Consider the following 23,009-nt stretch of genomic DNA (forward strand, 5'->3'; position numbering starts at 1 on the left):
ATATTGAGAGCTACAGTATGTTTTGAAACAATGCTTGGTAGTTTTATTGCTGGGCAAGGCAGTGCAAATCTTATAAGTGTAGTGTAGGGGCTCACATACTTTCAATGACACTTTCTGTAATAGGACACAACTTCGATTTAGCTGTTATGAATCTGTTAAAGTAATTTGTAGGACTCCAGTTATGTTTCAACTTTATTAAAAGCACTACCTGGTGGAAAGATGAACAGTTTGTCATGTCATAATATCAACGGTTTACTCTCTACTTGCTCACAAAGTGCCTTCTAAAGTTAGAACTAGTTTATCTGACCTTTGTTGATAATATACAGCACAGCAAAGGCGTGCCCTCTGACATATGCATTCAAAAGATTACAAGGGCTCACTTTTTATGACCCCCCAACTCCCCAGTATGGACACTTTGATAGCTCGCATACATATAGCTCTTTAAATAAATTCCACAAATGCCCTTTAAATAGTGTTGAAGCACACTGCCCACACTCACCTGGTACCACAACTTTCGGCATGGTGACTCGCTTCGTGCACGTCTCTACGGGTGTGAATCAAGAGGGGTGGTGGGCCACTGGACCACTGCAGTGCTGGTGGAAGTGCGGGATTCAAGTGTTGGGTCACGGCAATATGAAGCTCCGGGAGGCGCACTTGTAACCGGAATCCGCTGAGCTCGAAAAGTGTGCACGCCGAGCCGGGCATCCATCGACCCCTCCCCGACATCACACGCAGTCAGAGGTGTGCGCCTCTATTTTCAGATGCGTGGCCCACCACGCACAGAGTCCGCGTACGTAACAAAGACGCGCGTAAGGCATCGAGCCCTGAGCGGGGAAATCATCATAGTGTTTTTAAATTGGGACTTGATAAAATACATTAATAAAGTCTTTAAGACTCGGGTAATGATGACCCATAACAAGGGAAATATTGAGCTTGTCAACATAATCACATTCAACCGTAAATATATAAAATGATTATTTGTTGGTTGGATTAAAAGCATGGAAAAATAGTGGTTGGGGTTGCAGGTATAAGCTCGTTTATCTCACTAGCTGCCATTGATGGTGATAGACTACATTTAAACTTGGAAGGTTTGGGGTAAACATAGGCGGATCTACTATTCAGGCAAAGTAGGCGATCGCCTTAGCCCCTCAACCAGTAGGGGGCCCCCAACGAGCAAGGGCTTGGGCCACCGGTGCCAGCAACATCCCCAACTATTCGTCATGTATAATAATGTCAGCATCCCAAACAAACAAATAACAAAAAAAAAGAAAGCCATTTGAATGCTGCATTTATATTATCTCTCCCCCACACACATGCACTCCAATGGACTGTTCCACGACGACGGACTGAGTATCAGTTGCTTAGCTTCATTTAGCGCCATATAGCTTCGCTTAGCTCCGTTTAGCATCGCCTAGCTTCGCTTAGCTGTTCGTTAGCTTCAATGGCGTACCGCACACAGGCTATTTTTAGACCGTGACGTCGCATCGTAAAGCGGAAGTAAAGCCGAAGTGGGACATTATAGACCCGCCCTCGCATAGACCCAATGTATAAAGTGCTACTTTTCGCCGGTAATCTTTCAAAAACGAACATGCCGATCACGCATTGCTTTTTTGGAACTTGTAGAAACGACTCTAGACATTACGACCATGAAGGATGTTTTCTTCATACGTTCCCGGAAACCAAAAACTCGGGAGGAAAAAATGTGAAAACCGAATCAACTTGCGCGGACTTTAACACCAGCTCCGCGAATCCATTCACGTTTCATATGCAGTAAACATTATGTTGGGTTGGCATGGTCTTTCAGAGGACGAAGAGGTAAGCCATTTTTATATTTTTACTTTATTTTTTTAGCGTAACGTTGTGCCGTACTGCTTCTGTCTGACAATGAATGACCTGAAAAGGATTACAATGGTATCTGACTGCCACTGTTACTGTTTCTGTTATAAAACTTTAGTAAGGGGGAAGTGTAAATAATTTATAGAATTAAGATGTATTATCAACGAAAAAATTAAAAGTGTTCGTTGGCTGTCACTGAGTAGCATTTGTGATCGCTACACAAAGCTAACTAAATTACCCCCAGGAACGGTAAGAGACGTAGGACAACCAGATGATATATAAGAAAGACAGGGCTGATGGTAAAGGATAGCTTATTGAAACCGGAGAATGTCATTGTCAGTCGCGTCGATAAAAAAAAAAGCTAAAGCTATGCTTAGGTCGGCTCGTTTTTTTCGTCTTTTTCAGCCTTCGACACTAAAGCCATCTCTTTAACTGAACATTTTTATGTTCTTCCCCATCCATGCCAGTCAGTTTGGCACCAGGCACATCATTTTCGGAGAGAACTGGTAGGTTTAGCGCTGTAAACATCTTCGTACACGATTTCCATTCATTTCCTATTAGGGCAGTACTTCTCAAATAGTGGGGCGCGCCCCCATGGGGGGGCGCAGAGCGATGCCAGGGGGGGCGCATGTGTCCTCGGGGAACATGCTTTTTTTTTTTTTTTTTTTTTTGCCGTACTGGAATAACGTGTACTTGCACATCCACTCAGTGGGTGGCAGTGGCGCTCTCATTTACAGAGTGCGTTCAGTATTTTTGAACTAAGGAAGAGCACTCAGCACACAGAAAACAGATATGAAGAGCAGTGCGCCGCCGCCGTTTTCGAAAGCCGTTTTCTATGGGACATCTATGGGGTCACCGGACTCACTCACGCAGCGACCCACGGTCTTGTCGGGTTCTCACGTCGCCGCCCGAGAAGTGCCATTTTCGGCTTGGTATCGTCACGCTTTTTTCGTGCCGTTTGCCTTTTAGCTTTGACTTTTAATACAGTGTGTGATGAGGAAAGACCACTGTTTACTGTGTCCAAAAATATTTATAGCGGACAGCCAGAAGCCAAATCAATTAAGACGCCACTTAAAGACATTCGACCCCAATCTCATTGATAAGCCGCTTGATTGTTTTTTAGCGAAAACGTGCCGAATATTGCCAACAATCGTCCTGCTTTGTCAGTGTTATATCAGTAAACCAGTGAGCATTGATCGCATGCTCATTGCAAAATAACTCCACACCATTGCAAAGGAGGTAATACTGAGTGTGAGCAGCAAAAATAAAAACTGTCCTTCTGTCCAAGGACACTCTTTTTTTCTTTTATTCACTTTTGTTTTTTTCGGTCAAATTTTTTGGCATATTGTCCTCATGAGTGAATGTTTCTAATCAATTCGAATTTGTTATTATTTACTGATTTTATTACATTTTATTTTTCTGTATTAAATGGTCAAAAATGTACCTTGAGTGTATTTTTACAGTTTGAACGTTGACTTTTTTTTTTTTTTAATTCAGGCAAATTGATGCTCGTCAAGTCTTCTCTGTTACAAACAAAACAACGTTAATAAAGTTATACTTTATTATAAGTTGATCTATGTTACTTTTTTTCTTTATTAGAAAAAAAAGGACACAGTGTTAGGCAGATGCGTATTTATGATAGTAATTTTATAGACAAATGATACTATTTACAGTGGCGGCAGATAGTTTGGGGGGGGGGCGCGAAACATTTACGTCTTGCTTGGGGGGGTAACAGAAAATAATTGAGAAGCACTGTATTAGGGACAAACATGGCTTGCTTGTCCTAGCTTAGCAACAGTAGCTAATGCCATGAATATTAATGAGCGGAAGTGACGTGTTGCTTGCGGTACGGCATTAGCTCTCCCGCGTTTTTCACGCCACTAAGTTCGCTATTTTTACAGCTCACTTGCTACTTTGCACGTCAGCTATCGTTTATTTTGAACACATGAGTGAACGTGCTCTCCATGAGAGCCAAAGTGCAGTAAGGGAGAAGTTCAGAACAGGCCCGCTAATGCCTCTTTTAACTGTCTTCTTCACAGCGAACATAAAATACACCACAGCACACCCTGTGGCGAAACAATGCAGTACAGTTCCAATCAGTCATGCAATAACACTCAACAGCTGGTTAACAGCATTTGCTAACGAAAACAATTTTAAATCTATTAGTGACACCACAAGCAATGACGAAGAATGTTTTTTTAAGGAGTGTAAAGCTTTCTGTTAGCGGTTTAGCGAACATACCTCCTGTGAACATTTCAAAATAAAAGCTCGTAATGTTTGTCATATAAATAACGATTTCTGGAGTTAATCCCACATACCTCAGAATTTATATTATAATATGTGGAGTAAATACTACAGAATACAGATTCTACACTAAGAATAGCTTTCAAATGACTCTTTATGAAAAATATGATTGGCAATGAATAATCATTATAATTATTATACTACTATTATATATATTAGTATACTATAATAATAATGCTAGAATTTTTTTAAAGAATTGTTTTGAATAATGTTGGAAAGGCAAAGTTAGTGTTCTGAATCTGTTTACTTTCCATTCTTTTGCATTAGTAAATGCTATCAGCATTTAACCTCATTGTTTATTTGTGATTAATTATTGTTATTTATTTACATGATTATTTGTACTTTAATAAAAAAAAAAATCAAGTGTTCCAAAATTGTTTTGTGAATTATTAAACCTCAACAAAAATTGCATTGCTAAATTAGTTTAAAAAAAAAAAAAAAAAAAGAAAAAAAAAATATTAGATTAGTCGACTAATCGTAAAACTAGGTGACTGAATAATCAGGAGAAAATTTGTCGTTTAGGACAGCCCTAGTGTACCGGAACATATTTCCTCCACACCCTTCTCACCTTTTTAACCCCTGACCCATGTAGAGGGCCCCTGGATATGTTCGCCTTAGGCCCTAAAATTGCCAAGTCCGCCACTGGGGGTAAATGATTACTCCCAATTCAAATGTTTATCGCCGTTGATGACTTAAGAATCTAGATCCACCAAAGGTTTGAACATGTGAATGGTTATTTGTCCATTTATTCCCAGCAATTGGCCGGTGGCCTGCCAAGGGTGCACCGGAGGATACTGTAAGTGATACAAAGAAAGGGGAAGGATGCAGTGGCATTCCTAGCATACATGCATACGCGGAGATTAAGGGGCGGGGGGCATAGGCGGAGTTTGACTTTTTGGGGGGCACAACATGTTGATGACCCCAAAACGCAGTGTCAGCAATAAAATGAACTTACAAGAATATTTATAATAATGAGTCGACAATGAGCGTTTTTTGTTTCCCATCATTCTTGAGGGGAATTTTAAATCAGGCTGCTTAAGCAATATTTTTCGCCAAGATCGTCAACTATTGAATATGGTACGCCCGCCGGTGTCGTGCCAATGTAATTACCCCAGTCAAAAATTGTATCCCCTGGGCGGAGCCATATTGAGGTAGATTTGTGTCTTAATTATTAATTATTATTATTATTATTAAAAAGCTGCTTATTTAAAAAAAAAAAAAAAAAAGTTCCTTCTATCAAAATATATATTTTCAAGCAAAAAAAAAGTCGCTTCAATCAAACAAAAATGTGTTTGAATGCAAAAATACATTTGAAACTCAAAAAACTAAAAAAAAAAAAAAAATGCATGTGGCGCGCTCGGGTGGGGGGTCCCGGTGCCAGGATTGGCGATGGGGCGGGGTAGGGTTGGTCGCCGACGGGCTTACACTCACAAAGGATTCACACGATTACTGGGTTCTAGATTACAGAGCTGATTTGTGTACACTCTACCCCTTTCAATCACTTAGCTTATAGACACCCCCACCCCCCTCTCTCCCTGGTCAACAGGCCCCCACATGGTGTTAACCGGAAATACATCTAGCTGAAGATAGCACCAACATATTAGTAGTTAGTCTAGACGTTCAATGTATTTCTTCTTGTAATTTGTGTTTCTTTTCTTTCTTCTCGTGTTTCTTTTCTTCGGTCCCCCCATAACCCCTTCCTGTTCGCTGCTTTGTCATAATAAACGAGGTATGTTGAATGATCACAATAGGAGTATGTCAGAATCTCAAAGTGGAACATTAAAACTGTTCAGACTATCCGGGCACTTAGACTTCCATTCTCTGTGTCAAACAGCTGAACAGAAAAGGTTATAATTTAAAAAATTTTTTTTTTTAAATGCGCGTGAAAGCTATTTTTCTTTGATAATTTTTTTTTTTTTTTTTTAATTAAAGTCAGTTGTTGTTGTTTTTTTTTTTTTTTTTTTTTTTTTTTTTTTTTTTTGATTGAAGTAACTTTTTGATTGAAGTAATGATGATTTGTGTTTGGGCCACATTTTGGCTAGGACATTTTTCTCTTCAATCCAAAAATAAGTTGCTTCAAAAAAATATAGATTTTCAAAAAGAAAAATCACTTCAATCAAAAAAGAAAAATTTCAATCATAGAAAAACGTTTTTGAATGCAAAAAAATATTTGAGATTGAAAAATTAATAACAAAAAAAGTCTAAGGTGCTCGAAAAATAATGTTGACTGATTATAAAAATATGTTTTTTGCTCATTTAATTCATTTTTGTTGCAGTTTTATTGAAAAACAAAAAAAGTCAATTACATGCAATGGGTTAATGGCCCCTCTGCCCCCCCCCCTTAAAATCCGCTTATGCTTAGCAGGCTGATTTAGAATTCCCCTAAAAAATGAGGGGAAACAGAAAAACGTTCATTCTCAACGTATTATTATAAATGTTCCTGGCTGGAATATTCCGAAATAATATAATCATTTGTCAAAGGATGCGGCGTCAACTTCTCCACTAGGCATGAAATAAAAATGCACGCACTTACACACGTACGCGCACCACCACACACACAACTGGGATGCCTGTATGTACGAGCATGGGCTAAGCTACTATCCGAGCGTATATCTTGCAAATTAATTTTATTGCAGACACTGCGTTTCGGGGTCATCAACATTTTTGCCCCCCTCCCCCCAAAAGTCAAACCCCCTCATGCATACATGGTGCCCTGGGCGACAAGACGCTTTGGCGTTACTGTCTTACAGTGCTTCGCAATTATAACTTTGTGTCCTTTATAATACTAAAGTAATATAGATCAACGTAAAATTAAGTATAACTTTATTAACATTCTTTTGTATGTAACAGAAAAGGCTTAAGCGCATTAATTTGCCTCAATTAAAAAAAAAAAAAAAATCACATTCAAACTGTAAAAATATACTCAAGATACATTTTTGACCATTTGAAAAAATTCAAATTGATTAGCAATATTAACTCATGAGGACAATATGCTAAACAATTTGACCGAGAAAAAAAAAGTTTAAATAAATAAATAAATAGGAAAAAAATGACAGTGTAATTGGTCAGAGGGGCTGTTTTTATTGTTACTGCGGACAGTAACAGCTCCTTCGCTATGGTGTTATTTTGCACTTAGCAACTTGGTATGCACCTTATATGCTGCTACTGGTGTTTGCTGGTTTACTATTGTAAATCTGCGAAACAAAGTGGGACGATTGTTGGCAATATTCGGTATGTTTTCGCGAAAAGAAAAAAAAAACAAGTGAGGTCAAATTGATTTGGCTTCCTGCTGTCTCTTGCAAACATTTTTAGATACAGTAAACTGACCGGTCTTTCATCATCTCCCATTGTATTAAAAGTCAAAGCCAAAAGCTACATACACTTCGTTATATTTCCTCGTCTTAGCTCTTCATATCTCCAGTGCTCTTAGCTGTGTGCTCTTGTTTGGTTCAAAAATATTGCGCACTCTGAAAATGAGAGCGCCACTACCACCCAATGAGTGAATGTGCAATTACACTTTATTCTAGTACGGCAAAAACGCATGTTCCCCGAAGTTACAACCGCCACCCACCAATTTGAAAAGTTATATAGGCCCCCCAAAAAATCCTGTAATTCAAACTAGAAAAATGAAACATTAACCGCCCAAAGAGCAAGCGTGCCCTCTAGTGGAGAAAAAATATTTACCACCATGAATTAAAAAAAGAGTATCTGCGTCAAATAAAATCGCTGCCGAATAAAAACTGGGAGAAAGGTTCAAACAAATTCACATTTTGGAGCAATGTTGACTCTATATCAAATAGTTTACTCTAAACTACTTAAAGCGATGTCCTATTTGCTACTTTAAAATGTGGCGTTCCGAGCATTATTTGTTTAGTTTTTCATCAAAATTGTAAAACGAATATTGATTTATGCAACATGTTTTTGTTGCACCATACATCATAAGACATTGCAATGTGAAGACAGTCAGCAAGACTTCTATTTTTAGGGAATGTGGTCTTAAATGTCAGAGTTCATTTTACTTTTCAGCAACTCAAGACATCAAATAAAAAAAGAATAACGGTCTGATGGTTCAAACCTGGGCAGTTCATTCCTGGATCATAGCAAAAATAATGAAATCGAATACTTACTGTGTTATGGAATGTGTAACCTGAGCGAATAAGAAAGAGACAACTATTTTAAAACTTGTGAAAACTTTACACATTTTGAGACTTGGCTGTCATTCCGCTTCATAAAGATACTCATCCAACAACAACAAATTGTTGTTCAGGAATATCTGATCTTGCTGGGTTCTCATAATACTGACACCTGAGAGCGTGAAGGGGTCTGCTCTAAGGCTAAGGTTAGACTTTAAGGACACGGTTTTAAATTTACATTTAAACAAATTAATTAATCATCACTTTTCGTTTGGGATCTTATTTGCTTCCAAGGTGGGCATGTACTGGACATGGTTCACATGACAACATGGAGATGGAGGGGTCAAAGTTGTCCTATCATGTTACCTTGCAACTCCAACCGGAGCCCCTCGAATAGCCAACAGCAGCTGTTTGGCAATACACTGTGTGGTTGTGCTTGATTTCAAAACATGTTCAGTGGTTCTCAAACTTTTTGCATTCAGCATCACAAAGGAATATATTCGTAGTACCACCATTATGAACAAGATTAAAATTCTGAAGTGCAGTAGCGCCAAGCGTTCGTCAAAAACTAGAAATCAATTCAGTTTTGAGACATTTCTCCATTCATCAATTACACCGCTTGAACAATTACATATAGGAAAATCATTTTTATAATCAATTGTACCCAAAATAAATGTTAATACATTGATTAAATGCAAATACATTGCACTAAAAGGTAGAGTTGTCCGATATTATCGGCTACCCGATATCGGTTTTGGGCCAATATGCATATTGCCTTCAAAATGAATGTAGAAGCCTTCTGCCTTCCTACAATGGCTGGTCACAGCAGATATCTAATGATCAATAAGCATATCTCCAAACTAAGATACTTGTGATTTGTTATGTGAGCAGAGCATTTGCATTCAGGGTGCAAAAATTAAATGAACAATAAATGATTGTAAAATAATCATAAACTCATTACATACCTCATTCACTGTACTGAAGCTGTGCGCATGTTATTTTGTGCCAGAAGCACTGTGTGAGCCATATGTAATATGGCTGTGCCTTATTAGCACTTTGCACTTGATAAAAAAAACTGACTTTGCTCTATTTTGATTTCAACAATAAATATAGTGGTGCAATATAGGCACTTTTTCCATAACTTCAGTTGAAGTTGTTCTGTTCTCTTTTTCACAGAATGTTTATTGGAAAACCTTGAAGTTGTTACATTTATCATTATTAAAGTATCCAGTGGGGCATCACAATCAAATTAGCCATAACATGTTAAGTCCACGACCGCATATATCTGTATCTGATTGATATCAGTAACAGATTTTCCAGAGTTGGACAATTTCGGGATATAAGTGAAGAATTCATTATCGGACAACTTTATCAAAAAGTAAATATAACAGAATTCTTTCAACAGCAATTTTTTCGTGGGCCGCCAGTGGTACTACAAGCGCTACATTTTTAAGACTTTCTAACCATGTAGATCTCATTTCAGTTGGCTGCCACTGACCGAGAACTTTTAAAATGGATTGGACATCTAACCCTGTCAAACAGAAATAAGAAATAATTGTTTAATGACCACATTCTGGCCTATGCCTCTTAACACACCAGTATGCCTGTCTACACTATAGATATGGGGGGGGACTCAGGTGACTTCAAGTTCCGCTCTGAGAACCCCAATTTGGCCAAATTTCAACATTACTTTCCAACATCATTGGAAAGCTTAAAATCTAAATTTTCTGTGGGATGAAATTTTTTGAAAAGGAAGGCATTTAAAAAATAACAATAATAAATTTAAAACCCTAAACCCTTAGTCGAGGTGAGAGTATAAGAGATCCAAAAACTCTGTTTAGCATGTCTCACAGAGTATCAAAACACAGCTGTGAATGGCCACAGCTGGACTTTTCGGAGATTTTATGCGTGAAACACGGGAATATGACAAGGGTCGCAATGCAGAAATCGCAGACATCAAGGAATGGTCGAGATTTTGTTTTTTTAAATATTTACCCTTTTAAACGTTTTTTTTCCCCAATACTTCTTTGTTTGAATCGATTATTTGTCATTTGAAATATCAGGGAAAATGCAACAGTAACAAAAAAATATATACACTGTACAGAGGTTGCGCTAGACTTTTTCGTTGTCTGTCATTTTGACTGACAGGGTCATAAAAATCCGGTCATAATCTATTTTTACCCGTCACTTAAATTTTTAAAATGATAATAATGACATATGCAATAGCAGTGTTGGTCAAAAGTGGTGCGTTACTTACTCAACTCTGAATAAATTGAAGAAACTACCAGCCATGTTGTGTCTACTCTCTGCTCTGTTGATTTGTCATCCAAGACTCGGGGTGCGTTCAGGTTTGAGAATAGCGCACGTACTTCTGACTCCAAGCTGTTTGTCCCTGCTCATTCAATTAGGCTACGTTCATACTACAGGTCTTATTGCACAAATCCAATTTTTTTGTCATATCCGTTTTTTTGGCGTGCCCGTTCAGACTGCCTTTGTCCATTGAGACCATTCAAGTATTATGCATCCGCTCTAATTCGCAGTCCAACACGCGCCGGTGCGCAGAAGCATCAAAACAAATGACAAGTCATCCGTCATTCCAGGGCTATCATATTTTGCTTTTCAAAAGGAGGACACAAATAACAGACATAAATAATCCCCGTTTAGGCTTATATTCACAGTTTATTTGGATCGATAGCATGAACGCACTGTCCGTGCATGTCATACACACATACGGGCAGTTTGCCCTGACTCGCAGCCAGACCCCTCTCCCGACTCTCGGCCGTGTAGGAAATGTTGAAATATAACTCACATAGAGCAGAGAGAAAACCGATCATTCTCATGCTTATCCTCAACCCATTTTTATTTTTTTAAGACTGTTGTCAAGCCCGGCCCTTCCCCAAAAGCCGTGTTCACTGCAAGCTAGGCGCTAATAACGCACAACTGAAATCGGATTTGGGACACTGGACGGTACAGACCGCCGCGACAGTCTGGAAAAATGTGGCCCAGATCGGATTTGAACCACATAAAAAAATGACCCAGATCGGATTTGAAATGGTCCACTTCTATGCGACTTGTCCCGTTCAGACCATCAAGTTAATGCCTGACTTGAGTCGGAAAAACACGAAAAAATTGGATTCGTGCATAAAGACCTGTAGAATGAACGTAGCCTTAGACAATGCTCTCCAAAGCTTCCTAACGTTTCCGTGTTTGCTACACCTGAATGCTAGTTCGGATATTTTTCCGAGTAAGGCCAGCGACGTCATGCATCAAGAGAGACAATAGCTTATTAATATGCTCACTCGCCATCCTGTGGTCTGGGGTGTGAATTGCAACGTGTCAAAATGACGGATGGACTTCAGTTTTTTCCGTCACCGTTTTAAAAAACCGGTCAACGACGGAAAATATTCGGTTAACGCGACCCCTGATACTGTATATACAACTGTGCGATAGTCATGAGGTAGATATCCGTGACCTATTTACAGACACTATTTCATTGTGAAGTAATTTGTTTAAAAGTTTAAAAACATGCGAGGGAATAATTTTATGAAGTCATTTTTTTAAACTAAATATTAGACATCAATTCATGAGTCTAAGCTAAAAATGATAGACATTTCAAATAATAAATATAATTACTCACCTTCTTTTTATGGCTGGGTTTAAACAAAAGCGGTTGCGCACTGTCTGTAAACGGGGGTCTCCAGGGTAAACGACAAATTAAAAATAGTTCAGGGACTTAATGCGCCATGAAACTGCTATGGCAGCATATAGACTTATTGTTCTATTAAACACAACTGTTCTTTTGGCTTAAAATTCAGCACTCTATTTTAAAGAGGGGTGCAAGAGCCTTGTCTGTCTTTTCCCCCATATAATAATAAAACTAGAAATCCTTTGGAGCTAGCATCTATTCTTTTATATCTATGTGTGCCTATCCTCGATAATAACGAAGGCACATCAGATCCTTTCCCGTATATAATGAGCCCACACGATAGCGAAGATGACTGAAAAACAGTCATTGGACAGCTTTTTTGCAGGGAAAACTTCATTTAACAGACAATACCAAGAATCCCACCTAAATATGGGTTTGTCACAACAGGTGACTCTCAAGCGCCAAGTCAACTCTGCATAATATGTGGCCAAAAGCTAGCAAACGAGGCGTTGAAGTCTTCAAAGCTGCTTTGGCTCATAGAGACAAAGCATCAATGCACTCAGAGCATCATGCCAAACTATTGCTAAAAGCAAAGGAACATTTTTTATGCCTGCAACCAATGGTATTTGCTGTAAAGTTTTAGGAGAGACCACTGTTTAACAAAAAAATGGTTGATTCAGCGTATGGTGAGTTACATTTATGCTGCACTAAACGTTCATTTTTAGCCACGTCATGTATTTTTATATTTATTTATTTATTTATTTATTCATTTTCCCTTCAGGCATGACAAATCCAAACAAACATACAGCATTTATATGTGTTTACAATTAATTCAACCCGAAAAGAAAAGGGCTGACGGGAGAAGCCGAAGCTTATTGAAACCCGTCCCCCTGTATTTTTCTGCCACATTGCCGGTCCATGGGAAAAAAACCTTACATCACACCGGTCCGTGGTGCAAAAATGGTTGGGGACTACTGAATTGTAGGATTTTGCGTGGAGATGAAAGTTCCAGGAGGACACAGTTTGATATTAAGAAAAATGAATAAGGCACATTTGACATCAAGCTGTAAATGCAACAAATGTGATTACATTTGAGGAAAGAAGTCAGTGAGGATAATAGGGGTGGAATCAAGCTACTTCTGAGTTGTTTAAATGCCTTTGGGAGTTGAAATGAGTCCTAATTGGGCTGTTTTTTCCTCTCAAGCAGAGCTCTCAGCTAGGCAAATAGGTCTGATCATCTTTACCAAGAACAGCACGAAACGGTAAGGTCCCATTAAACATCATCTTTACAAATGTTGTAGTATCATAATTTGGTGCTTTCAGGGATTTGATTCAGTTATTAGTTTTTCCCCTCTTCAGGCCAGGCCAGATGGATGAATGAATAAATGAATGACCAATTGGAGGATGTCTTGTTTTATGGGAGTCTTTTTATACTGTTAAACTACACTGAAAGGTCCAATGGGTATAATGATTAATCAGTATGAATGTACGTAGAGACCTATTCATAGAAGACTCAATGTATTTTAGTTTCTTTCTGACAAATCTTTTATCTTAGATTGGATGCGATGGAAATCAAAGTGTCTGTGGATAATCTGCCACGTTTGGTTTGTGGAGTAACAGAGGAGACAACATGCCAGGAGGTGGTCACAGTATTAGCTCAAGCTTTAGGTACGTGCCTTTGTGTGGTGGGTATACATTTTGTTGAACCGCAACCAATAAAATGTAATTTCCATTTAGGCCAGCCTGGACGCTACATGTTACGTGAGACGTTTAAAGACTTTGAGAGATGCATGGCTCCAAATGAGCACCCTCTGGAGATACTAAGGAAGTATGGAGAACACGCCAAGGAAGTCCAGCTTGCATTGCTCCATAGTAGGCCTTCAGTTTCTGACGAAATGAGCCGGGCAAAAGTGGGTCGACGCCAGCCTTGCCCGCCATTAAGGAGGAAAGAAGCCAGTGCTAGAGTTTGGCGTCGTAGTGAGTCTCTGAATCAGCATCGACATAGTCTTCCACTGTCCTGCTTGAAGCGGGACACAGAACAGAAGCAGGAGCACCTGAAAAGACCCAAAAGAAAGTCCTTGACCTTCATGGAGGAAGCCTGGGAATGGCTGGAAAACCTGGGAAAAACACAAGTTTACAGTACATCATGTGATACGGATAGCAGCAAGAGGAATGAAAAAAATAAGCGAAGTTTTTTGAGTATCACACTTTCTGCTGTAGGTAAAAATCCACGTGATCAGAAAAGGCGTCAGAGAAACTCCAAGTCTGACTTGGATCATCAAACATCTTGCTGCATGGGAACCCACCAGAAGGTTAAGGAAAGCCCCAAGAAAAGCCACAGGGAAAAACTTGACATCTCCAATAACTGTGAAGATGAGAAGTATCACCTAAGAGAAATGATTATATACCAACTAAGCTACCTTCAAAAGCTCCAAGTCCTGATTGAGAAGGTAGACTATGAAATTTCAGAACTAGAGGAAAGGGAGCGGGTCAGAGAAGAGCAAAAGTTGATTCAAGATGAGATGGAGCAAATCAGGTTCTGGGAGTATGAACTAAAGGCAGAAGACATTTTTGAGAGAGATTTGCAGAATCACTTCCATGACATGAAAGCTAAGGTTGTGAACTGCAAAACCAAACTGGGGGACTACAAGACCAAAATGCAAAAACTTGGCTTCTGTGGAGATCAAAACATTTGCCCAAATGAGGGGCAAGACGCTGCAGATGACAAACCGACAAATGAGACAATAAGTGGGCAGCTATTTGAGACAGAAGTTGATGTAAATAGTGACAGGAAGTGGCCGCCCAGAAGAGATTGCAACCCTCCTCCCGCTGATTTAATTCCTCCTAGTCCGATAAAAGCACGCCGGCCCACCGGGCCAGCTGAGCTGAGGGAGTGGTGGGCACGCTGGTCTGCAGTCCAAAAGTCCAAGACAAACACGATGAACACCAAGATCCACCGCTCAGAGCTCACAGTCTTTTTGGGCGGTACCAAAAATTAGGGGGTAAAAGTTAGTTAATATGCACTCCATTACACTTATTTTTTTCTTATGTTATCTGTTCACTAAATGTGGAAAAAATATGAAAATCGGAGACCAATGTATTAAAATTTTTCAATGTTGTAGCACCGATAGTGCTTGCTTATGAAGTATTCCAATGTTGTTAGTGTCATATAGTGGATGGACAACTCACATGAACATTGGCATCATAATTAATTAGGAAATTTGGGGTATAAAACACATTATGAGCAATGGTAGATGATCGGAAATACTCTGATTTGTTTGGATTAATAAAAATATCTGCTTACAGTAAATTTTAGTTACTTCCTGGAAATATCTGCTTATATTAATGTTTTCTTTACTACTACACATCACAACGATGAAATTATTATTTTGAACTGTTAAACAAGATCTTTATGCTGGGATGCGCTTGATCTAAATCTTCCCTGTGACTGTAGCAATTTAAATCACTGACAGTACAATGGTATGGAAAAAGTATCTGAGCCTTTTGGAATTTCTCACATTTCTGCATTCAAGACACCATTAAATGCGATGGGATCTTTATCAAAATCTCACAGATGAAAAAACTGCTTTAACTAAAACCACCATGTATAGGTTTTCATATTTTAATAAGGATAGTAGGCAAAATATGAGAGGGGGAGTAAAAATAAGTAAGTTAAATGTCACAGTTAATATTTTGTGCCCCACCCCCCCTTTGGCAGCAGTAACTTCAACCAGATGCTTCCTGTAGCTGCAGATCAGTCTGGCATATCGATCAGGAATAATCTTGGCCCATTCTTCTCTCCAAAACTGCTGTACTTCAGTCAGATTCCTGGGATGTCTGGCATTAATCGCTGTCTTTAGGTCATGCCACAATATCTCAATGGGGTTTAAGTCTGGGCTTTACTTGACCACTCCAGAACGTGTATTTTGTTCTTCTGAAACCATTCTGAAGGTGATTTACTTCTGTGTTATAGATCATTGTCTTGTTGCAGCATCCATCCTCTTTTTAGCTTCAACTGTCTGGCAGACGGCCTCAGGTTTTTCTGCAAAACATCCTGATAAACTTTTGAATTCATTCTTCCAATAATGTTTGCTGCCTCTAGGGTGGGAGGCAGCAAATAGCCCCAAATCACTATGCTCCCTACACCATGCTTCACGGTGGGGATGAGGTGTTGATGTTGGTGAGCTGTTCCATTTTCCCTCCACACATGATATTGCGTGTTACTCCCAAACAATTCAACTTTGATTTCATCAATCCACAAAAGATTTTGCCAAAACTCCAATGAAGTGTCCAAGTGCTTTTTTGCATACATTAAACGAGCAGCAATGTTGATTTTAGACAGTAGTGGCTTCCTCCGTGGAGTCTTCCCATGAACACCATTCTTGGCCATAGTTTTACATCTACTTGATGTGTGCACAGAGATATTGGACTGTGCTAGTGATTTCTGTAAGTCTTTAGCAGACACTCTGGGGTTCTTTTTTATCTCTGTGAGTATTCTACGCTAAACTCTTGGCGTCATCTTTGGTGGAGGGCCACTCCTTGAGAGAGAAGCAACAGTGCCGAACTCTCACCATTTTTAGACAACTTTTCTGACTGTTGATTGATGAACAGACTTTTCGGGATGGTTTTGTATCCTTTCCCAATTTTATACAAATCAGCAATCCTTGATCGCAGGTCTTCAGGACAGCTCTTTTGACCGAGCCATGATGCACATCAGACAATCCTTCTCTTTGAGACAATTCTTACCAGGTATGTGTTTTATAGTGGGCAGGGTGGCTTTAAACCCACTCATTAGTGATTGGGCACACACCTGACTTGAATTGGTCGGTAAAAATTAGTTTCAATTGCCCCTTAGGCAGAGAGTTCACCGATTTTTCCCCCTTCTGTCATTGTTTGCATGCTATCCTCATTAAAATATGATGTACTGTAAATGTTTGGGTGGTTTTAGTTAAAGCAAACACCGTTTTTACATCTGTGCAATTTTGACAAAGATCAGATCACATTTGATGGTGATTTTATGCAGAAATGTGAGAAATTCCAAAAGATTCAGATACTTTTTTCATACCACTGTAGCTGGTGTGCTATGTTCATTGCACACATCCATTTTGGAGACAGACTACAAGACAGACCATTTTCATCCCATTGTACATTTAATTACAAATATTTATGTATTGTTACATAATGTACACTGTAATTGTACTGACTGTTGACAGTTTAAGATTTTTTGCATATGAATAAAAGCCCAATTGCATTATGATCGACTGTTACTGTGCAGCAGAACCAGTGGCATGGCCAATCTTTAGCCAGTCATAAAATAACTGCTGATAATTGGGATCTGACACATTGTGCCACACAGTGTGAAGAATCTAAAGATATTCTTCACAATACCAAACTATCCTAAACTATATGCAGAAGTGCAAGTTGATGGACATCACATTCATCCTCGTAAGGTTGCTGCATCTTAATACAAATATTTACACGTTAGCAACTTGATGGCGGATCTGTGTGAAAGATTTAGGACCAAATACAGTAAATTACATAGACCCTCCTACTTGCAAAAGGCCGTCAATTATACAAAACTCATAAGTCGGGGATTGGGGAAAAAAAGTATATACTGTATTTTCTAGACTATATATGACTTTTTTTATTTTTATAATAGTTTGGCTGGGATTGATATATATGTTAATACTTATGCTCGAGGCATGCCCTCTTAGTTTGAGTTGGTGCAGTTGTTCAAAAGTAATACTGTAGCTCGGTGGTCCCCAACCCCTGGGACCGGTCCGTGGCACATTTGCTACCGGGCCGCAGAGAAATAATTTATTAACGACTGCAATCTGGCCTGTGGCTCTTGAGACTTGACACATCACTATCCCCGTCTACTCTATAGACCCTACTCACATGACGTTACAACCACGCCTCCGCGCCATATTGTCCATCAACTCGTCGTGTTGACGCATTACCGCTACGTAAATTCCTCCTATTATGGCGAGTTTTTCTGCTCGTTAATATTAATAATCAAAATGGTGAAGGCGTGTGTGGCGGTTGGTTGCAATAACAGAGAAGATAGACGGAGAGACTTGAGGTTCTACCGTATTCCGAGAGACCCGGAGAGGAGAGCGAGATGGACTGCTGCAATTCGACGAGAAAACTGGGCTCCAAACGATTACCACAGATTATGTAGTAGTCATTTTATATCTGGTAAGATGCATTTTATATATTTAGAGGGTTTTGGGCTGACAACCACAATTAAGATCATTGCGAGGCTAATCGGCGACAACATACAGTTTCAAATTCAAGATGCTTATTTCTTCCACCATCATTACATTTTGAATAATATTTAGCTGGTACCAAGTGAAAGAAGCTGGCCTCGTCTACGGATCATCAGGTAAACAGGTGTGTCCAAACCTTTTGCAAAGGGGGCCGGATATGGTGTGGTAAAAATGCGGGGGGCTACCTTGGCTGATTTACATAGAACAATATACTTAAACAAATTTTAGCAAGCCCTTCACATTTGCTTTTTTTTTTTTTTTTTTTTTTTTTAATTCATAATTTCAACAGTCTTGTCTTTGTGGCGTTCTCTTTCGACACTCGGGCTCTTGCGAAATACTGCTGCTGTGAAATTAAACTAGCTTCAAGTTGCTGTAATTTCTCGCTGCGTATCTTCCCTGTAATGTTGTCGTACATGTCAGCGTGTCTTGTTCGGTAATATCATTATCGCGTCACATCGAACTCTTTGAAAACAGCCACTGTCTCTTTGCAAATGAGGCGGACACAGTTGTTGCGTGTTTTATTGAAGAAATAGTCCGATATCCACCTATCCTTGAAGCATTCGCCATCGCAGTCAACTTTTTTATTTTACTGATTGTCGCCATTTTAGAAAATTTGAAGGGTCACACGGGGTAATGTTGCTTAGAGTGCTGCTCTTAAAGTTTTTCAAACTTTCGTGAGAATAAGCTGATTTTGTGTGGACAAGATAGTTGTAGATATCAGGGTAGCAGATGTCAGGCAGAGAGGGCGAAGACAGCGGCTCGAAAAATATCGATTTGGGCATCAAATATGGATCTGGTGAATGGATAGACTGAAGCTTTTCCACATAACGCCTTTTATGCAACTCATCCAATGAGTTTGCAGCGTCGGAAAGCACCTGAGTTTCCATTAATTGCACTATAAATTGAAACCATTGAGAACACGGATAAACAATGACGGACGATATGGCGGCCGGATACAGCGACACGTTATTCTGTGACGTTGGTGAGTAGGGTCTATGCAGGTAGACTACTCAGAGTAAAGATTTGCATAGGTCGCCATCTAGTGGTTGGCCGCAAGTACTAGGGTGTTTGCACACCTATAGCAGCCCAGCGCCAGTCAATGTAAACAGTAAGTTTAGCTGCTGTTGGGGTGTGCTGCGGGCGGCGACATCTTTGGACAGCTTTTTTTTACGGGGAAAAGGCCCCCTGCTGAGCCAGAACGAAGCCCATTCTGCATATTATGTGGCTAAAAGCTAGCAAACGAGGAAACAAAAGCAAACGTACTGAGAGCATCATACCTCATGGCGAACCGTATTGCTAAAGCTAAGAAACCTTTCACGATTGGAGAAGAACTCATTAGGCTATCGACCAAGGATGTTTGCCGACAAGTTTTAGGAGACGCTGCTGTTAAAAAAGGCTGATTCAGTGTATGGTAACATTTTCCCTGCAATTCATCGTTTTTAGCCTTGACGTGTTATTTTATATTGTCATTTTCTGCCACGTTGCCGGTCTGTGAAAAAAAAGGCCCACATTACACCAGTCAGTGGCGCAAAAAAGGTTGGGGACCAATGCTGTAGATGAAGACTTGAACGGATTTGGTAGTTTTTTTTGGAGTGATATTCAGAGTTTATCGTATTTGAATGACTATGTTAACAGATACCTATTTAGCACTTTGTTCATTTTATTCCAGCTATAATGTACAATGGTTGGACAAAATAATGGAAACACCTTAACAAATCAATTTAATATGGTGTAGGTCCGCCTTTTGCGGCAATTAAAGCCTCAATTCTCCGAAGTATTGATTCTTTCAAGTTGTGAATTGTTTCCTAAGGATTTTTAAGCAATTCTTCAGTTATAATACCCTCATTTAAAGACGATGGTGGTGGAAATCAACGTCTTAATTGAATCTTTAAAACGCCCCATAAATGCTCAATAATGTTGAGGTCTGCAGATTGTGCCGGCCATACGAGATGCTCATCTTCATTAGAATGTTCTTCATGCCATTCTTTAACAAATATGTTCAATGATTATGATGCCAAAATTTTGGGTATTTCTATTATTTTGTCCAACCTCTGTATGTTTGTGCTTACTTAGGCCATGTCCACACGTAGCAGGTTTTTTTTTTTAAAACGAGGATTCTGCCCTAATACGTCGGGGAAAAATAATTGCGTCCACATCAGCACGTTTGTGTTAAAAAAAAAAAAAACTTCCACAGCCAACCGCTTTCATTAACTTTTAAGTACATTCAAAACGATAACATAATTGTCCAAAATACCCATTATTCAATAAGAAGCACAGCAAGAGTTTGTAAAAAAAAAAAAAAAAAAAAGGAAGCAAAAAAGTGCCTATTTAATATACTCCTAATGTAAAAATCGGGGCGGCACGGTGGCTGAGTGGTTAGCACGTCTACCTCACAGTTCTGAGATCAAGGGTTCAATCCCGGGCTTCGGCCTTCCTGTGTGGAGTTTGCATGTTCTCCCCGTGCCTGCGTGGGTTTCCTCCGGGAAGTCCGGTTTCCTCCCACATCCCCAAAACATGCATGGTAGGCTGAGTGAACACTCTAAATTGTCCATAGGTGTGAGTGTGTGCGTGAATGTTTGTGTGTCTCCTTGTGCCCTGCGATTGGCTGGCAACCAATTCAGGGTGTACCCTGCCTACTGCCCGAAGTTAGCTGGGATAGGCTCCAGCACCTCCGCAACCCTCGTGAGGAATAAGCGGCATGGAAAATGAATGAATGTAAAAATCGGTCTCATGTGTGATGTGAGGACAAAATTTGTCGTAGCCAGTGACGAAAATTTTCGGTTATCAGTGTCCACATGATGGAGCCTGGTTTAAATCTGCGTGCGCATGTGGATGATAGGTCAAACCATAGAAAAATATCTTCTTTTTGCCAAATACCCTGCTACGTGTGGACATGGCCTTAGTCTCTAAATAAAATGACCTCACCAAAATTCAACTGCTACGCCAGTGCGACTTTTATACCTTTATTCCCTCTTCATTGTGCATTTTGATTGGTGCGATTTATACTCCAGTGCAACTTAAGAGTCTGAAAAATATAGTATGCAGTACAGATGGTCCCCGGGTCAAGAATGAGTTCCGTTCTGAGGCTGGCGACGTAAATCGAATTCCCGCACAAGTCAGAATTAACCCTTTAAGTACCCCTAAATAGACCCTAAATCTAAATAAAGCACAACAGCGAGCTAAGCTGCAATCTTTCCCCTCTTTCTCTCTCCACTGCACATCATCTTCGTGTGAGCAAATGCGCTCTTCCTCGTGTGCGCAAATACATTCTTCGTGTGTACATGCACTCTACCTCTCGACAACAGTGCGATACTCAAAAATGACAACAAAAAGACCACATTAATGTTCATAAAACTTTAATTTGCTTATTCATTCAAGACCATTAACAAACGTACATAGGAACCTTTGTACGCGGTTCAACTGAAACCCAGTGATCTCTGCAGACTGATTGATCCTCATTCTGTTTTTTTTTTGTTGTTGTTTTTTTTTTTTTTTTTTAACTTAAGTTTCTAATACCTTACTCTTTCCCCATAAATTTGTTCTCTTATATATGAAGTTTGACTTTAACTAAGGGAAGAAAAGCACACATTACATACAGTATTGTTCAACTCCCGGGTTTGGGATGCATAACATTATGTCTACTGAACAAGAGAGCCATCCAAAGATTGCTCTCTATATTGGTGGCCGGCTGATAACCAAACAAACCGTCTTGAGCCCCACCAACCCACTTCGTTTTGCTTGTAGTTTTTTTTTTTTTTTTTTTTTTTAATTATTTTAGGCACCTTGTTTTTCGTAATAGACTGAGTTTCAATGGAAAAAGCAATAACGTGAGCAATTACAAAAAGAAAAAAAAAAACGATTCGCAGATATAACATGCCAAAAGGAATTCTGCACCTGGGAGAAATTGCTTTAGTGGAGCTCGCGAATACCAAAAAAGTATCTAAAGGCTCCAGATTGGTAAAAGTAAATCCCATTGGAACACACATACACACGCGCCATGCTTTCAAAAAGCTCTCAATTCAAGCATTTAAAAACTGCTCAAAAAAACGAGCAGAGACAAATCCTCGGTTGAAGCTCACACATGAGAAATATGATCCTCCTTATGGAGGGAACTTTGCTTTATGCATTTTGTAGGAAAGCATACAGTAGCAGAGATCTCACAATGAAACCATTTCAAGTGTCTATGTGTAAAGAAGCAAACAATATAGGGGAAACAATAGATGGAAAAGTCACTCTAAGACATGCAGTCACACATGCGCGCACACCCATTCACTCCAACTAAACAAGTAGACACTTTACAGGTGCAGAATTCCAGACAAAGCTAATTCCAAAACAATTGGGGGCACAGGTGGCCACAGTCTGGTTGAGAGGGACAAGGCTGTGTCCCTTCACACAGCTAGGACACATCACACATGCACACGCTCAGATTCCATGTGCAATCATCAAGAACGTCATACAAAGGAGGAGGGCCGGGGTGGGGAAATCTGACCCGCTTGAATTAAGTGGGCCAAATTGTATTGTTTGTTTTGTTGTATTGTTTGGATTTTAAGCGTCTCGTGCCATGTTGGGTTGACTAGTATATCCCCGATCTGACCCCTTCCCCCCTCCTACCAGCACCAAACAGTATTGCTCAGTCAATGACACCAGGTTGGTGAGTCTTGCGCTCCACATTGAAGCCCTGTATGGGAGACAATTGATTTGTATGTTAATGATCTCACACAAACTGTATTTTCTAATAAAATAATATTCTGTGAAAGCTGTGTCCCATGAAAATCAACGTTTACATTGTTTTTGATTGAAGCCATTGTTTGCAAAATCTAA

The 23,009-nt window shown here is 39.5% G+C and overlaps 3 protein-coding genes across 10 annotated transcripts in view; 1 reads left to right on the top strand and 2 right to left on the bottom strand.

Moving 5' to 3' along the window:
- ampd1 (adenosine monophosphate deaminase 1 (isoform M)) overlaps window positions 1-12,404 on the bottom strand; it is a 43,944-nt gene extending 31,540 nt beyond the window's left edge. Inside the window, exon 1 of one of the 3 annotated variants that reach the window (XM_057855748.1) lies at window positions 12,343-12,404. Coding sequence is in view for 1 of the 3 variants with exons in the window: in XM_057855732.1 (XP_057711715.1) it covers window positions 500-521 (22 nt within the window). In the remaining 2 variants the exon portion in view is untranslated. The other 2 variants (XM_057855742.1, XM_057855732.1) reach the window with 2 other exon arrangements.
- Window positions 12,405-12,500: 96 nt separating this feature from the next.
- On the top strand, window positions 12,501-17,175 carry rassf11 (Ras association domain family member 11). Of its 3 annotated transcripts, none has more exons than XM_057824839.1 (4): window positions 12,501-12,605; window positions 13,127-13,181; window positions 13,475-13,587; window positions 13,657-17,175. In XM_057824839.1, the coding sequence occupies exons 1-4, from the start codon at window positions 12,587-12,589 to the stop codon at window positions 14,916-14,918; spliced, it is 1,449 nt and encodes a 482-aa protein (XP_057680822.1). In that variant the 5' UTR covers window positions 12,501-12,586; the 3' UTR covers window positions 14,919-17,175. The 3 variants fall into 3 exon arrangements, with proteins under 3 accessions (XP_057680822.1, XP_057680814.1, XP_057680803.1); XM_057824831.1 differs by having other exon boundaries at window positions 12,544-12,605; window positions 13,124-13,181; XM_057824820.1 differs by lacking the exon at window positions 12,501-12,605 and having other exon boundaries at window positions 13,075-13,181.
- A 4,352-nt stretch (window positions 17,176-21,527) lies between these two features.
- csde1 (cold shock domain containing E1, RNA-binding) overlaps window positions 21,528-23,009 on the bottom strand; it is a 38,583-nt gene continuing 37,101 nt past the window's right edge. For all 4 annotated transcript variants that reach the window (XM_057824812.1, XM_057824803.1, XM_057824792.1 and 1 more), the window contains one exon: window positions 21,528-22,866. In XM_057824812.1, coding sequence (XP_057680795.1) covers window positions 22,819-22,866 — 48 coding nt within the window. In that variant the 3' untranslated portion in view covers window positions 21,528-22,818. The remainder of the gene's footprint in view (window positions 22,867-23,009) is intronic.

The sequence above is a fragment of the Corythoichthys intestinalis genome, chromosome 2 (assembly GCF_030265065.1).
Source record: "Corythoichthys intestinalis isolate RoL2023-P3 chromosome 2, ASM3026506v1, whole genome shotgun sequence".
NCBI classification, from domain to species: Eukaryota; Metazoa; Chordata; class Actinopteri; order Syngnathiformes; family Syngnathidae; genus Corythoichthys; species Corythoichthys intestinalis.

Excerpts from the sequence above, each read along its gene's own strand:
- rassf11 (XM_057824820.1), top strand. The coding sequence starts at position 13,090 with ATGAGTCCTAATTGGGCTGTTTTTTCCTCTCAAGCAGAGCTCTCAGCT. Across the intron at positions 13,182-13,474 it reads ACCAAGAACAGCACGAAACG|ATTGGATGCGATGGAAATCA; the intron begins GTAAGGTCCCAT and ends CTTTTATCTTAG. Across the intron at positions 13,588-13,656 it reads AGTATTAGCTCAAGCTTTAG|GCCAGCCTGGACGCTACATG; the intron begins GTACGTGCCTTT and ends ATTTCCATTTAG.